Consider the following 17100-nt stretch of genomic DNA (forward strand, 5'->3'; position numbering starts at 1 on the left):
CAACAGGTGTGAGTCTGTCGATCAGTTATACAGCGTGTTGCCAGTATTTTAGTTCATAGCTGCTGGTGCTCCCTCAGGCGACCTGTTTTACAACCACTGCTCCCTTTTAAATATGACATCATTTTAATAACCATGATACATATGGAAGCCCGAGGTTTTCATCTGAACAGTGTAACAGCGCACACAATCATTCATCGAAGTTCCACTCCAAAATACAAAACATCATGAGAAATTAAAATCCTCCATCTTATTTTGAAACAAATGACTTCAATGATTTTCGGCACTTTTGTCATCCTGACAGCAATATTTTGATCAAGGCTCGTTATTCAAAGTTCAACTTGAATCCCTTCCTCGTGGAACCGAATGAAGGATTAATACTTTTTTTTTCTTCACTTAAAATGATTCTGCTTTGAAATGCAAATGAGACAAATGACTAATTGTGAAACAAGATCTTTTTTTTCCTCAGCATGTGGACCGAAAATGAAATGAATACATAATGGCTCAAAATCTCACAGAAATAGTATCTTTCTCCGCGATGGTAAATTCTAGTTTCTGCTGTAAAGAAAAGAGAAAAAGATAGATAACTCTTAAAGTGCACATACTGGGGAACATAAAAAAAGGTCATTAACTAGAGCTCCTGAGGCAGAAAAAAGATGAGAGGCTCTTCTGAAGAAAAAAAAAAAAAAAAAGGTGAAATATCGGTCTTGCTGATCTGGCAGAGGCAGCGGTCTCCCCTTGTTTGTGACCTCTGTCAGATGACAGTGAAGGTCTCCAATAAGCAGCAGTGTTGGTGAGCAGCACTCACTGAACTGTCTCTTCCAATAGCAGTCGTCTCACATCCTCTTGAAAGAAACAAGTGCCTCAAATACCAATTCTGGCCTTTCCACCTAATTGTTTTCCATGCTCTGCTGAATCTGTCTTCACCGTCGCTCTGTTCAACAGCAAAAACTGCAGTACCATAACCTTCACTTTAATGGTGCTTGACTCAGGCGTTGCTTACTCCCAACAGGTAAGTGAGACTTTTGAAACGAAACGTTATTGGGAATGACCATCGAGGTAAAAATGCATATGTTTTATAAGCAGCATTTCCATGGAGGGCAGCAGCAGCAGCACAGCTGTCGAAGTGGGTTCTTCTTCTTGTACCTGGCCGCCAGCTTGAACTTCTCATTAGAAGCAGCCACGTAATCCTGCGTCCTCTCTACATTGGTCTGGATGTGTTCAATGTAGGTCCCTTGCTCCTCCACCAGCATGAAAATGTCCATGAACAGGTCCCTCAGCTCCTTCATATTGTTTTCCAGGCTCAACAATTCCTGTTGGTGGAGAAGGATAATGGGATTAAGGCTGCGTATATGAGGAACATTATTCAGAGGCTGGAGGGTGTTGGAAAGAGAACCAGAGGGCTTAAGATGCATTGAGGGAGCAAATCCAACATTTTATACAACATGACCTAAGTACTGAAAATAAACAAACATCGACGTTTCATACTTTGATGTGCTCGTTTACTTGGATGTCTTGTATTCAGGAGTGGTCGCCAAGTTGTGCCTCCAGAACCTAAGTATCTATCCTCCCAAGGAGTTCATTTTAATCAATGTTTTTTGAGCCAAAACAGTAGCGCCAATATTTTCTCTTCTTCAGTTAGAGCCTGTAAAAGATCCATATCCAGTTTCAACTTGCATTTACTCCCTTTCCTTTACTCATTTGTGTCTGATACAGTAATGTGTGAGACTTGCGATCGTCACACGTTTCTGCCATGTGTGACAGATGGTCACAATGGGCAAGATTCTCACGCTTAGGACTTGAAAGCATTCATGCTATTAGACAACTGACGATGATGACTGCAAGTGTAATGAGTGCAATTACAGAGTGAATAGTTGTTAGCAATGAGCAACAGTGCAAATGTGTGTATTTCCAAATAAGCATCAGATGGTGTTATTTAGTTTGAATGAGATGTTTGCACTGACTTATGGTGCTGAAGATTGTTTGATTTATGAATGTTTATTTAATTTTCAATATTATTAAGTGTCTAGCTGGATATATTGGAGCATTCAGACATGAGGCTAACTGCATTTTCAGTTGTAATGGACGCAAGACACAATCCCTAAAATGTTCTTTGGAAGCCACAACCTACACAAAAGACACAATAAGTGTTTCTTATAAGCTAATAGCTTGGAGAACTACGTATATCTACCAAATGTAAAAGAAAATACCAGTCAGGCTGTAACTTTGTCATAGCGTCACCTTGTGTCGCTGTTCAATCTCAGATAGTTGTGACCGTGTGATTCTGGCATCATTGAGCAGGTTCTCATTGAAGACCTCCCATTTTCCCATGGCCACCATCTCATTCACCTCCTCCTCCGTCACGTCCCTTCCAGATACCTCTAGCTGCCGGATTATGAAGTGCTTACAGCGCTCCTGCTTGGTCAGCAGACCTTCATTGTACTGCAGCATAACCTGGACGTAATTATAGCAAAAAGAGAGAACAAAGATACAGACGGTGGAGGGGAAATGAAAAATGAGAAGATATTTGAGTCCCATCTTTTTTGGCTTGAGTATAATTTATGATTGGCTCCTCAATACTGTTAGCGGTACTGGCAATGCAACAAAAAATATTATCTTGCACAGTGTGTTTCTTGTAAACTTTTGCTCAGAAAGTCAGAGACAATAAAATTGATCAAACAATTAAGTGCACTGCTGTGATTTCATAACCCACTTTTTCCAGTTGAAGTCATAATTTCAACTCTCTCTGAAGGTACAGTAAAGGTGGCTTCATAATGTTTCAAACCATGTGTGAATGCAAAATGCATCACTTTCCAAGCAATAAAGGATCTTCTCTAGTGAAAAAAGTAAGTTAAAAGTTTCTATAGCGGAGTGGTATGAACATCCTGCCAACCTGCTGGAATTTGCGGTGCAATGCTGCATGCTGGGAGCGTTGTATTCTTGTTGTAACAGCAGTAGGGCCCTGCTGGTCCTCAGTCCTTTGGACCTGCTTTGAAAGGGCATCTAAGCGTCGGTGCAGGCTTTCAGCCTGGAGCTTGATGTCCCGGGTTATACTGCTCTCTTTCTTCATCACACTGAAACGGCGCATCGTTGCCACCAGGCTCTTTTGCTGCTGACTGAACTTAAGAACCTGTTTATAGTTGAGATTAGCAAAAATTTGTGTTCAGTATCACATCTGATAACAAATGGAAAAATGTAAGCTGGAGAATATGTCTGTCAGTATTCTAGTCATTTAGTCAGGTGTGTAGTTATAATATGAAAATGATGAACAAGAGAAAGAATTTAAGACAAAAGCAACTGAATGTGCGGTATAGCACTTCAAATGCACTTCCAAATAAAATCCAAAAAAGTCATAAAAATCAACAGCAAAAGTAACACAAGCAAGGTTAATAGATACAGTGAATTATAAAGAAAATAAATGCATGCTCATTACTAAAAAAAAACAACAACAACAGCAACAAAGAATCAATTGCCTCTGTCTCCAGCACTGAGATATCATCTCGGATTTGCTGAGCCTCAGACAGGAAATTCTCAATGATTGGCTCCTCCTCGAACACCACAGCCTGTGGCATTACGACCCCGAACACCACAGAGTCATCGTCATTGCCCTTCGCTGAGAAAGGGTTGGTATCCTCACTGGCTGCCTCGGAAAAGTCTTGAGCCCTCTGCTGCAGCTCCTCCAAGCGGTCTCTCATTGTGAAAGAGCCTTCACCAAAGCTGGCTCCTCAGGACACAAAGATATTATTGTGTGTGAAGTTCTTGTCTGCTGACGAGAGGACACTGAAAGATAAATAACATGAAACTTTAATGATTCCTGTCAGCGAACTGGATTGTTATGGACAATAACAACAAGAGTAGAGGATAAAAAGAAAAATTTCAAAGCATGCTAAACTGAGTGGAATACAGTATTATTAACTTGTAAACAAAGGAAAAATAGTGTGAGACAAACCCAAACAAACTCTTCTTCTGTCTGCATGCAGTTTGTTTGAGATGTAAACGGTGAGATTGATTTTGTTTATGTAATTTTTAAATATGAAGTTATGATTTTTATCAGTTTCAGAGATTAGAGGTGAGATAAGGAGAGGCCCTTATCTCAAACTAAAGAGGTAAATTGTGTCTTATTTGGCAACGTTGGGTCTTTGTGGCTGGGTATCAAACCACCATTAAACCTACACTGAGGAATCACTGTCTTTTGTAAGCGTGACATGTAAGAATTGGCCACCTGTTGAAGGTCACTCAAAATAGAAGGCAGCTTGTTGCCAAAGTAATTGCTACTAACTTCAGTCAGTATCAATGCAGCACAATAATCTACCTGGACACTGTTAACATAACATCTGAGCTAGTATTTTTTCAACTTGTGTCGATAATTTTATTAAATTTTACCTAACTAAAATTCTTACATTATGCACCTTAAAGTGAACTCTGCAACTTGACTGCGAGGATGCACTAGCTAGAATAAGCTAATGTTAGCTCATGGTGTCAGTGAATACCTGAACTTAAAGCTAGCTGCTCTTAAACCAGAATGTTTTGTCTTCTGGAAAGTAACCATAACTGTATATAACTAGAACTAATTGTCCTTTATTAATAACTTCATTATCTTTTTAAATGCTTGATTATTTTTTCAAGTCACTTGCACTGTATAAACCCACAGATATGGAAAAATGCCTTTTGGTACATTTTAAAAGAGCTGCGACTACACCCAGGAACCATAAAGCAAGTTATTCTGACTGACTGAATAAAGGCATCCGTGAGTTTGTCTGTAGTAGCAAAGTGGGAATTAGACCATGGACCAGAATCTTTTCCTATCCTTAACTGGGTTCTGTGACAGTTGAAACAACCATAAGAAAGTTTTAATAACATTTTAGTGCACACTGTGCTGCAAGAGGGGATATTATAGGAAGACAAAATGTGTTGTGAACATTTCACTAATTTGTTTAGCTAGCAACATTTTGTAACTTGCTGGATATGTTAACAGTAATAGTACATAAAACTCTGGGAGATGGGGTTGGTTGTTGTCTCTTCATATAGCACATAAAGCTGCATGGTGTACCTCACTCTTCAGGACAGGGACTGTCACTAAACACCATGAGGACACAGTTCCTTTCCAAAATACAGCTCCTGTAGTTCCAGCTAATGCACTGAAGTACAAACTGTGTACTTTGGTGTGTCCAGTGTGAATCAAGCCTAATCAGTGTTTGTTTACATCATTCTAAGTAAATTTGTCCTGATACAAGCCGTATCTGCACTCTACCGAACACTGAAATATATTTTTATAACTGTAAGAGAAACAAGCAGAAAGCTTATCTGCGACATCAGTCAAATTGACTCGAACTGCTTTTCCCATGGGAACTGGGTGGGTTGTTTGTGTTCAACAACACACTCAGCAAAAAAAAAAAAAAAAAAAGGGAAGAAAACATGCCAGGTTGTCTCACATTTTAAATACAAGCTGAGGAAAGGTGACCTTGATAAACACATTAACTAAAACTACATAAAACAAGCACATCCACAATGTGTCAGATCTGACTTGGTATCTATATTGTTTTGGAATAAAAAAAACAAAGATATCCCCACGGCAGCTCCTGAATATCAAACACATTTCACGTTCCAGTCCGTAACTCTGCAGTCTGTAAAATCTGCCAGAGCTAAAGTAAACAAGTGAGGTGCTTATGATTAAAATCTGTTTTCCTCAGTGCCTTTGAAAAGTAGAGTGCATTCAACCACAAATTCCAATACATTCAATTGGGCATACCAAAATATTGAAACTGCCTTGGCAACATAAGGATTTGGGTTTTAGAGGCCCTAAACATAATCTTTTGGAAGCACATGATTGTGTTGGGGGGGGGGGGGGGGGGGCAGAGTGTTTGGCTGCTGAGAAGTGGAGCATTTCAAATCACAGACTATCCCATTTCTGGATAGATTTCAAACAGGAAAGACCCTATTTTGAGTGTGTGTGTGTGTGTGTGTGTGTGTGTGTGTGTGTGTGTGTGTGTGTGTGTGTGTGTGTGTGTGTGTGTGTGTGTGAGTGTGAGTGTGTGTGAGAGAGAGAGAGAGAGAAAGGGTGCTGTAACTGTTAGAAACTTCTCAGAGCTCAAAGAATGTAAAAGTATCCGTTGTTTTCTTGGCTGAACTCTTTCCTTTTCCTCTCCGTCTCCCTACCTGCTCGACCCAGAAGAGCCGATTAAAAAAATTGCTGGAAGGATTTGGGAGCACATTCCCCTGCGTTTAGCCTAAAAACCTGAAAGAAGTGGAGCAGAGTTCGTAAAGAAGTCTAGCCTCACTCTCTGTGATTGAACGTTTTGTTCCCTTAAACAAGCCAATATTTTCTTCCTGCTACCATCTGCTCCTTTGTCTGTGTTTCTGAAGGAAATGTTATGTTGACATTCTTTCATCTCCATGCAGGTGGAACAGTAGGAGTCCCCAGTGTTGTGTTTCATCACAGGACAAGCATTTGCACTCTGCATGCTGGTCCTGTAACTTTAGCAAAAATGGACAGTTAAGCGAGAGGGCTTACTTTACTCACAGCTTTATGTTCAGGCTGGACTTTCTTTTAATGAACAAACAGCACAAAACATAGAAAACCATCAAAAGGATAAAGGTTATATGAGTGTAGGATTTGCTTCCATGTCTTTCCTCTACAATCTGAAATCAAAGCATACTTTTACACACATTTACAGTAGCAGACAGTCAGTGTGATATGAGGATTTTACCTTACTGTTGTTAATATTCCATCCCAGCTTCTGAGTATTCCCATTCAGAGTTGCCCAGGAATGTAAATCCAAGATAAGATCACATGTTCTTTAATATCATCACGTCATCTTCGGATCTCCTCACATTCACCCGGCGCTCGTCAGCTGTCAGTTACAGGCCTGAATACCCTGTAACAGCCTCCAACTCTTTATCAGGACAGTTACACACAGGGAAAGTTTTCAAGAAGTCTGGTTCAGCCAATCTCAAGCACCTCCCCTCCCTAAGACAGGCCTGGTGTAGGCCAATAGGAGAGGAGCAGACTGGAGGCCTATTTACTTATCTAAAGAAATGAAAGGTGACGTGATTAAGTAAATGAGGAGGGAGAGACAGCAGGGAGAGCAAAGGGAGCTGCCCTCAGGCTTATTGCTGAACCGGAAAATAGAGTAGAGCAAATAGAAATGTATTGTGTGCATTGCTGAGGCCAAACAATGGGCATTGCGGTTAGGGTGTCAACCAGGGCGTTGGGTGTCTGAAGTGCAAAGTTGATTTCTGTGTGAAGTGTCTGGGTTGGCGGGGTAAACCCTCTTAGTCTCGGGGTATTGTACTCCTCAGGCCCCAGTAGCTCTGCTGAGTACTTTTGACAGATTTCTACTGACAAGCTTTCTAACACCCAGGCGCCTTTTCAACACTGTAAGGGACGCAGTCACTCTTTGCTATGCAGCATAACACGCTGTGCAAAGCTGTTTGAAGTACGGCGTCAGAGGGAGAGAGGAGAGACAAGTTTTAAGGATGAGAAGAGTTTGGTGGGGACAAGAGTTCAGTCTTTGTCACTTGAAACTTTGGAGGCTGGTTGCAGAGTTTGTGTAATTCTTTTCTCCCCGCTGTGAGGTGAAAAATGTAGCAGGCATGCTGTTAGTGTGGAGCCCATTGATGCATGCGAGGGTATACCTAAGGTAAAAGGTCGGATATTAAATGACTTTTGCACATATATCTGATTTTTATGGCCTCAGGCTCCTTTTTTCCCCACAAAAAAGAGGACCAGTAAATCCTTCAGCTAAAGCTTGGAGATCACCAAAACAGGAATGATGAGGTTTTCTTATGACAACAACAGTGTCACTAACAACAAATAATTTGCAGTGGGTGGTGGTGTGCTGCTCCAGTAAAAAAATTAAAAGCACATTAACCATATGATGACTATGCAGAATGCTGCTGGTAAAGTTTTATCTCTGTGGCACCAGATGCTACTCTCTGTCTGTAATAATGCCACAGCGGTGTATTAACTGTGAGTCATCTATCCCTAATGGCAAGATATTATGACAACAAAGCACAACCGGTTTTGTGAGTGTCAGAATTCACCTCCATCAGCATCGCAGGAACAAGCTAACTGTACTGTATGTGAACCTGTTTCCTGTCGCCTTTTCCCTTGATTCTCTATTTGGCATCACTGATTAAGGAGAATTGGTTAAATGGGATTTGCACAGTCACACACACACTTACACACTCTCAAAGCTCGTCCTCCTCAGACCTTGAGGCGAGCTGGATCTCATCTCAACATTTCTTAATTGTTGTTCTCTGTGAGTAGAATTTAGACAACACACAGGAGAAGAAATATCAACTGAGTAGCTGAGGTGTTTGTTCCTCTCAGCCTCAGTGGCTGTAAAATAGCTGGAGAGGGCAGAGTTTGGGTGGGATCCTGGATGGAGAGGCGTGGATAACACAGACTGAAAAGGCTACAGAGGGAATTGGAGGTGGGTGAACTTTGTAAAACAAAGCTAACTTCAGTTTAAGAAAACCTGTTCAGTCTCTAAATTGAATCGGTCTCTGATGACTGTCGCAAATATTCAATTTCAATTCAATTCAGTTTTATTTGTATAGTGCCAAACCACAACAAAAGTTGTCTCAGGACACTTTCCATATAAAGCTGGTACAGGCCGAGCTCTTTTATCTACAGAGACCCAACAGTTCCCTAATGAGCAAGCACTTGGCAACAGCGGCGAGGAAAAACTTCCTTTTAACAGACAGAAACCTCGGGCAGAACCAGACTCTGGGTGGGCGGCCATCTGCCTCGACCGGTTGGGTGAGAGAGAGAGAGTGAGACTGACAGAAACAGTGATGCAGTAACAGTGACAGTGGATGTAATAACAGCAGTAGCAGTTGCAGTGGATGTCAGGCAGGGCCATGGCAGGACACGCAGCTGTAATCCACAATCCAGATTCAGCCACTGTCCACGGGAACCTGTGAGACGACAAAGCACAGAGACTCTGGGGAAGGAGCTAAGTTAGTAACACGCCGTGGTAGGACATGAAAACGTGCAGATGGAGAGGGACAGAAGGACAGAGGAGCTTGGTGTATCTTTGGATGTCCCCCGACAGTCTAATGCTATAGCAGCATAACTAGGGGCTGGTCCAGGACCAGCCTGAGCCAGCCCTAACTATAAGCTTTATCAAAAAGGAAAGTTTTAAGCCTACTCTTAAATGTAGAGACAATGTCTGCCTCCTGGACAAAGACTGGAAGATGGTTCCACAGGAGAGGAGCTTGATAGCTAAATGCTCTGGCTCCTGTTCTGCTTTTGGAGACTTAAGGAACCGTAAGTAGGCCTGCATTCAACCTAAAACCAAACTGTTATGCAGGTATGGTCACCATTCTGTAACATCTCTACAAGGTTGTAATATATCTGCACTGTGAATAGCTTCTCCCATATCCCCAAGTGGCCAAAAGAGTAAATAAAAAAATAAATGGCAACCTATTTTATCTTGCTGTGGACAAAACAATTTTTACTCATAATTATCACCTTGCCGCAGAAGCTTTTATATGCTGCAGAGTGATACTGCATCACCAGACAGAGCGGAAACAAAAGTGAGGCCAGCCAACATAGAAATGACTGCTTACGGGGGATGATAGTATGAAAGAAGGCAAAGTACAAAGAACAGACAGTACTTCAACATAAAAAGGACAAGTTTAAGAAAGTAAGTGTTAAAAATGTGATTCGCAGCTTCACCTCAGATACACTCAGCATTAAAGAGCGTGTCAGGTTGTCTTGGTCACTGTATCAAGGAGAGTTTGTCTCACAGTATAGCTGTTTGAGGACTCTCTGGGTATTACTGTAATTGAAGGGATGTCATAAGCAGTGCTTTGATATTCTTTACTGTAGGGTCCAGAGAGAGAGGGAGAACGAGAGGGAGGAAAGACAACAACTCCCAAACAGCCTCTCAGCCACAACCTTGAGAGTGATATTTAAACACTGCCAGAGAAAATATGCAATGTTTTCTCTGCAAGAGGGGAAAAAAGGGGGGATTAGATGAAACTGATACGGCATCAGAGGCCAATGCTAATACTCACATAGTGATCCTGTTTGACTTAACAGTACAGTATGGTCTGTATACTTGAAGTTGACCATTTTCATGTCACAGTCAAGGTAGACATTCAAAGGCTAAAAAGTAAAAGTGTGGAAGGCCAATGAAAACAGGTTTCGTCACCATGCATGCCAAAGTTCCTCTGACAACCAGACTTAATGTAATTAAGGCAGATGCCTAAAGCTGCTGCAAATTGCTTCAAAAAGCATTTTTTATTTAAATATATCATCATAAAACACCTATTTATGCATTCAGACTTAGAGGAAACGCCGTTAATTACTCGCAGCATAAACTTGAACTAGCCGCAGTCACAGAGGGAACCTCCATCATACCACGAGAGGACGACATGACAGGCCAATATCCGACTTTTAACAAGAGACCAGTATCAGCCTGATATACGGGTCTAACACCGGGAGAAAGAAGGGAAGGAGAAAGAGGAGATAAATGAGTGAGGGGAGAGAGACGGTCAGAGGGGCAAGGATAATGAGGTCAAAACCATCGTCATTAAGCCAATCAGAAAGATTGATGCACAGGTCGGTGGCCTTGCCTACTAAAATGAGGCAATCAGAGATCTGGATATTAAATGTTCCTTTTGGGCACTGTATGAGATTGTGCCTGGGGTCATTTAGGTTTTAATTTACAGTTGAGCTGCGTAGTTTTTAATTGCTAATTCTGCCAAACTTCCCAGTGTTAAACAACCGCAAGTCTCAGGCTGTTCACCTCTTTATATCTACTACATCACATCACACAGGCCAGACATATGTATGCATGTGGTGAGTGCAGCCAACCGGTACAAACAATGCAAAGAAGTGTGAAATAGCTGCCTGTCAACCACTGGCTTCAGGGACATTAATTCAAACAAGTCATTTCAGCAGAGCTTTTGTCAAGAGAGTCCTGCTATGAACAGGAGTTGTTAGAGTGTAAACATGAGAGACGCAGAACAATCATGTACAGTGTTTGTAAACGTAAACATATGTTCTTCAAGGGAAAAGACTTTAGTTTTACCTCCATCACAAGACCGGTGGGAGAATGAATGATGGGATACAGGTGGCTGCATGAGGCTGTAACACCGTCAACTAGCATTCTAGTCACAAAACGTCCATGCTGTGGAGCCTCTGAATGACTTAAGAGACTTTGTTAGACTAAAAATTGAATCCCAGGATTCTTGGATTCATTACAAATTATTATTCTTATTATTATGGTCTTGGGGTTTGGGAGCCTGAGGACTTTAGTTCACAATCCCTGGAACTAATTAGCTGTATTCCTCTTGCAACCCGCATTTCAATCAGTCCCTACTCTCGCTAAATGGCTGGAATGAAAAGCAGCAGCCTTTATCCACTCCTGAGAGCCACTGCGTCACACGCTCAACAGTGTGTAGCTGTGGACCCTCCTCCTCCTCCTCCTCCTCCTCCTCCTGTTTAAGCAAGCACTTCAAACATGGGTCATTTCACCCCCTAGTGTCATGAGGCTGTTATATCATCCTCTGGCCTGTGTAGCAAAAAGGGAAGGTGCACTACTAGAAGCATTACTGCAGGAAGATATTGCGCCATAATTCTGACCGAAGCAAGGAGCTGGGAATAATTGGTGTTGCTATAGTAACCCCATACCATGTTAGCTGACATATTAACTGTTCATGTATGTCAAAATAGAGACATTGTCTGCAGTATCCTACATGCTTAGGTAGTATAAAACAGTATTGCTATCCATTAATAGTATTGTGCAATTAAATCATATTTCATGGAAGGTCACAAAGATGAGAGACAGTTACTCATTGCACGCTGAAGGACAACAGTGTGACAGTAAACTAGGTGGTGATGAAACCTGGATGGACTGGCGGGCTTTGTGTCCACCTGAAGAGAGGAGCAAACACATTTAGTCAGGACAAACAGGAAGTGGAGGCCAGCTCTCTCTCCCTCGCTCTCTCTCTCTCTCTGTGTGTGTGTGTCTGTCTGTGTGTGCGTCTCCCACTTTGCTCCAACAGGGATTTAACAATGAATTAGGCAAACATCAGCTACAGAAACAGCCCCATTTCTGTAAATAAACATTTATGCACCAGGCTATGGTCGAACTAAGCTGATAAAACACAGTTAAGGTGAAGGCATGTGCTTATTGATGCCCAGTCTCTATTCTGGGGATTGAAACGTGTGTAATGTATGAATGTTTGCCAAATGTGTGTGCGTATGTTAGTGTGTACACAAGAGTTTGCTCAATATTTTCATTATAGAATTAGTTAAAATCATTGTCTAATTTAACCTTTTTGACCCGTCTGTCCACTGTGATGAAGAGTAAATATTTATTCATTCCTCTAAATGAAAATATGTAGTTTTAACTAAGACTTTAACAAAGCAATCAATGTCAAGGTTTAACTTACAATATAAGCTGTCAGGTGACAGTGAGCCATGGCCGAAGAGAAAGCAGGATGGGGGAGTGTTTTGCTTTTTCACCATTGATTAATATTCATGCAGATATGAGTATGGACATACTGAGTTTAACTGACATACATTTAACTTAATGTCCATCACATTAGGTGTAGAAATAACATTAACAGGAGGCTATAGCAATATTTTTCTGATTTTTTTTTTATAGTTGCCACATCATTTCAGTCATCAGGCAGCTTTTTTCAATTAACTAACTTTAGAGATCAATTGAATATTCACATTATTCAACTAAATCCTCAAGAGTTCACTTTCAGGGTACTCGGCTGCAAAGATTTTTGAACTTCTCGTTAATTAGGAGCAAAGATTCAAATTCAGGATACAAACTCTTGTCATGACTGGATTAATTCCATAAATACAGACATTAAGAAATAGTTTCTGCCCATTTACAAACTGTTAGAAATAGTCATTAAATGTCAAATGCAGGAAAAGTTCAGGGAAAGTCGATAACAATGGAGAGGTGCTTTTTGTGGAAGAAGCCTGCGGTGAGCAGAGGTTGTTTTTGTGGAAGATGACATGGAAACCACCAGATATACTACATCTGAGATGCCTCCTAAACAAATTACTATACAATAACAACATCAGCTGACATTAAAAGTTTTATTTAGACTCATTTCTACACGGGAGAGGACAGGAATAAACAAAGGACGGCAGAGTAAAGCCGGTGTTGAAAGGGTTAAAAATGCAGCATAATTATTCAGCATGTCTCACAGGTTGAAATAGTCTGTGCATTCATGAGCAAGTGAAAAGCTGCCATATGCATGCATAGGCAACCAGCATACTATCAGTCAGGTCTACAAACTGCATCATATCCATCATTTCACAGGCGGACACTATTGACACATGGGTCATGTGTGTGCATGTGTATGCGCACATACTGCATTAATTTATTGAGTCTCTAACGTGTACATAAAAAAAAAAAGACAAGTCACACCATTTCGTCAATTATCAGAAATGTCACATCTGAGATTGGCTGTTGTTACCTGCCATTTCCCATCTCCAGGGGACAGTAATTGTCATTGTTGAGTTAACGTGGCGATGTTCTTCAGATCCTCACCATGACAATGGCTTTGGCTTTGACAGGTGGATGACAGGGAGGAGGAAGAAGGTTACATTGCAGTCCAGGCTAGATCAGCCTTAGACCACAAGTTCCCCAACACACAGACACACACATACATGCGCATGACACATACACTGACTCGTCTCCCGCCAGCAGGCCACCCCTAATCGTGATGGAAGAGCGCGGTGGCAGATCGAAATGCCTGCAGATGACAAGGTGGGAATGGATTGGCCACCGTGCCCTTGTCATGTTGCTCCATCTGCAGCAAAGAGGGGACGACAGATGGATTCCATGGCAGAGGGCTGGGTGGTACAGACAGGTAGGAGAAGACAGACAGAGATCAGTCGAAATGACATTAAACGAAAGTAAAAGCTGCAAGAAAATTGCGATTTTTCAAATAAATAGTACATCTGTTTGAGTTTACACACTAATATATTTTCTGCGATTGGAGACTCTTCATACGCTGCAGCTGAGTTGAGTGACTTCAAGTGGAACATTTAATGTAGAATGTTTGACTCTGAATTTCCGTTGCCTAATTGGAAGTTTTCATACCATTCTGACTGAAACGCAGGGATACCATTTATGCTCGCAATTGGGTGGCATTGGCCATACATACACTGCCATTGCCAAACCAACCAACTAGTCTTCATTATTGAAGCCCTCTGTCCTGTAAGGCTTTCAAAATTGGACTAAAATTATGCTCGATTATTCCTTATAAAAAAGAAGAAAAGAAATATTAAACTCTTAATTCACCTTAATCGGGAGAAGAGCAAGAGAGAGGGTGGATATCAGAGAAGCAGCAGTAAGAAAAACTCCAAAAAAAGGTCATTACTGGACCAAAGGTGGTGGAGCTGGTTGCAGTGAAGCTCATTTCTAAAACGGTGAGCTATTTTCCTGACCATAAAATCACAATAACTTGAGGGGAATACTCAATCCAAAAATGTAGGTGCACTTGACCCAAAAATAGTTTTTGGGCCAAGTGCAAAAAGAAAAAATAGATGAGACAATGCCAAACAGGGCTACCTTACCTTGAACCGTTGAGGACATTTGGTTACAACTTTCATTAGGCGTTTGCATCAGCTCTGCAGGTGACCTGCACATGATTAAAGGCTTCAGGGTTATATCTTGAACTCATGATAACTGCAGTTGTCAGCGACCAGCAGCATAGTGCCTCTCCCTTTCTTTATGCAAAGTAAAAGCCTCTTATTTTTCATATAAAGATAAAGTACTTCAGTTCTTTCCTCAATTGTTCAAGCTCTTTCTCTGGAAATGATTTGTTAGTGATTCTGAACTCAGGATTCCTGCAAGTGACTTAACAGTGAACATATCACTGCAAAGGCCACTTCTGTGCTGCTGGTGCTGGAGGGTGTACTTACTTACTGTGGAGGTTACCTTATATCTACCTACACAGATTGTGCGGCTGAGCCCTTTCTATCCCTGGCAGTCTTTTGCAGGTCAGTGATCTCCCATTACTACTGGGAAATCCGAACCATGTTCCTAACAATCCTTTTCCTTATTTAGCTGGGCTCCAGCACCAGATAAGGCCAGAATAAGAGAGTCCCATGAGAGGAACAGTCCTGCACTTCACACTGGTAGGAGAGATCATTCACAGTCTGCTTCCAGTTCAGACGGTGCACTCATCAACTAGACTTAGTGTGTATTCCTTAGCATCGACATCTCCAAGCCACATACTGAGCGAGGGAGAGGGTGAAGGAAACTTTTCGGATTTTTATTAAATTATTTCCAATTAAAGTGCATGACCCAAGTTTTGAGGAATATGGGAGTTGTCACTCACTCATAATAGTCTCATCATCACTGGCAGCCCAGTTAAAATAGAGGTCTAATGTTTTAATTAGTTTCAGAAGTCTGTGGAAAATGGCAGAGTGCTTATGATCCAACCTTTATGGGATAATACTCAGTGAGCTGTTGCCCAGGATTAACAGGGAACATAGACAGTGAACACGTTGCACTGGTGTGTTTTTCCTAAGGTGATGTGGTGGCAAATGCTGAGAGGCAGGTTAATGTTGTTTCTCCTCCCTGGGGGATTAATCACCTGGTCTCATAACTACAGAACCTGCCAACAGAATCATCCCGGAGAGATAGGGAGACTCTGCCAACAGCGAACCTGGGAGACAGCAGGGGAAACAGAGAGATTGGAGGAAAGAGAAATTAGCTGCATGCATTTTGTCATACTACCACAACATATTTTTGTGACTCAGTTTGTCTGTCTGTGTGCCTGTCTCTATCTATTTCTTTCTCGTCTCAGTAAACATGCCTTTTTTTTTCTTTTTTTTTCTTTTTTAACCTATTTAACCTAGTTTAAAGCAAATACTGAAATACTGGTGTGCTGGCTTTAGTAATGGTGAAATTGTGGTTTGATTCATTGTGGAATTTCTTGAATTTTTATCCAACTTTGAGCACAAATTTGAGCCCTCAATGTCGTCAGGAATATGTGTTTTTGTCTTACTATGAGAATGTCCAAAAAAATCAGGAAAGGTATAGTTTTTAGAGCCCAATATATCCTCCATCTGTCATGTCACCTGTCAGTGAGACAGGCTGTTGGGCTTGCTCAGTATTGTACAGACAGGGATTGGATGTCAGAGAGAAAGAAAGAAAGAGTGAATGCAAAAAGGAGGGAGGCTTTCTAAAACAACATGTCAAATTGAGATCGAAGCAATCCCATTTGTTCCTGTTAGCTGGGCGTCTCTCATCGACATCTGCTGATGAGAGTTTGTCTTGGAAGATGTCCTTCATTTCACCTCCCAAGGTCTCTCCCACTACTCCCTCCCCTCTCCTCCCGCTTTACACTCCTTTCGCTGCGTTGAGATCATAAATTGCTGAATATAAAGCCTTGTTTCCAGTCCGTTAGACGCGCCAGCCGATGCCAAGGGCCTTCACATCCCCTTTTGCACCTCTGAAGGCACTTAGGTGGAAAAATCTGCCTCTCTCTCCATACACCCTTGTCTCTGATATGTGCATGCATCATTCAAGCAGCAACCCACACCCCAGCTCGAACCACGTCCCCCCACAAGGCCATGTTGTAGCTTCGCCATCTATTGTTAGGAGACACTTGGTTAGAAAACCATAGATTAACAAATGGCTTCTCCAAAAAACAACATATATCTTTCCTGACAATTTACCCTGTAATGGCCCTGTGTCCGAGATGTTTGCTCGTTGGTAGACGTGCAGAATGTGTTGAAGTGACCAAATCTAAGAAATGGAAACTATTAAGCAGAAGTCACAGTTGATGTTTCTGAAGCAATTTCAATTTTAGATTGAATAAATGAGAATTTTGAGAATTTATTGGCTCAATAATTTGTAGCCCTCGGACAAGCCTTGGGGTCACTCTGAGATGTGTGTGGCTGTTCTTTTACACCACATACAACTTATAGATTTTTTTTATTTTTCTTCTTCATCTCCCGACCAGACTTTGATCAATCATTTTACTTCACGCTCGCGCTGGCGAGATGCATTGTAAAGATTTGAGAGAAGTTCACAGTTACCCATAATCGTAGATCACAGTTGCATTGGGTGGCTCTGGTCTTGTCCAGCTGTCGAAGTGTGACTG

At 41.5% G+C, this 17100-nt stretch overlaps 2 protein-coding genes across 1 annotated transcript; one reads left to right on the top strand and one right to left on the bottom strand.

The window, feature by feature from the left end:
* epha3 (eph receptor A3) overlaps positions 1–17100 on the top strand; it is a 445799-nt gene that overhangs the window by 163511 nt on the left and 265188 nt on the right.
* On the bottom strand, positions 109–6982 carry stx19 (syntaxin 19). The gene is made up of 5 exons (XM_070976011.1): positions 6705–6982; positions 3471–3777; positions 2891–3127; positions 2239–2451; positions 109–1310 (listed from the first exon to the last, which is right to left on the bottom strand). The coding sequence occupies exons 2-5, from the start codon at positions 3690–3692 to the stop codon at positions 1074–1076; spliced, it is 909 nt and encodes a 302-aa protein (XP_070832112.1). The 5' UTR covers positions 3693–3777; positions 6705–6982; the 3' UTR covers positions 109–1073.

This window comes from Chaetodon trifascialis, chromosome 12, assembly GCF_039877785.1.
Source record: "Chaetodon trifascialis isolate fChaTrf1 chromosome 12, fChaTrf1.hap1, whole genome shotgun sequence".
NCBI classification, from domain to species: Eukaryota; Metazoa; Chordata; class Actinopteri; order Chaetodontiformes; family Chaetodontidae; genus Chaetodon; species Chaetodon trifascialis.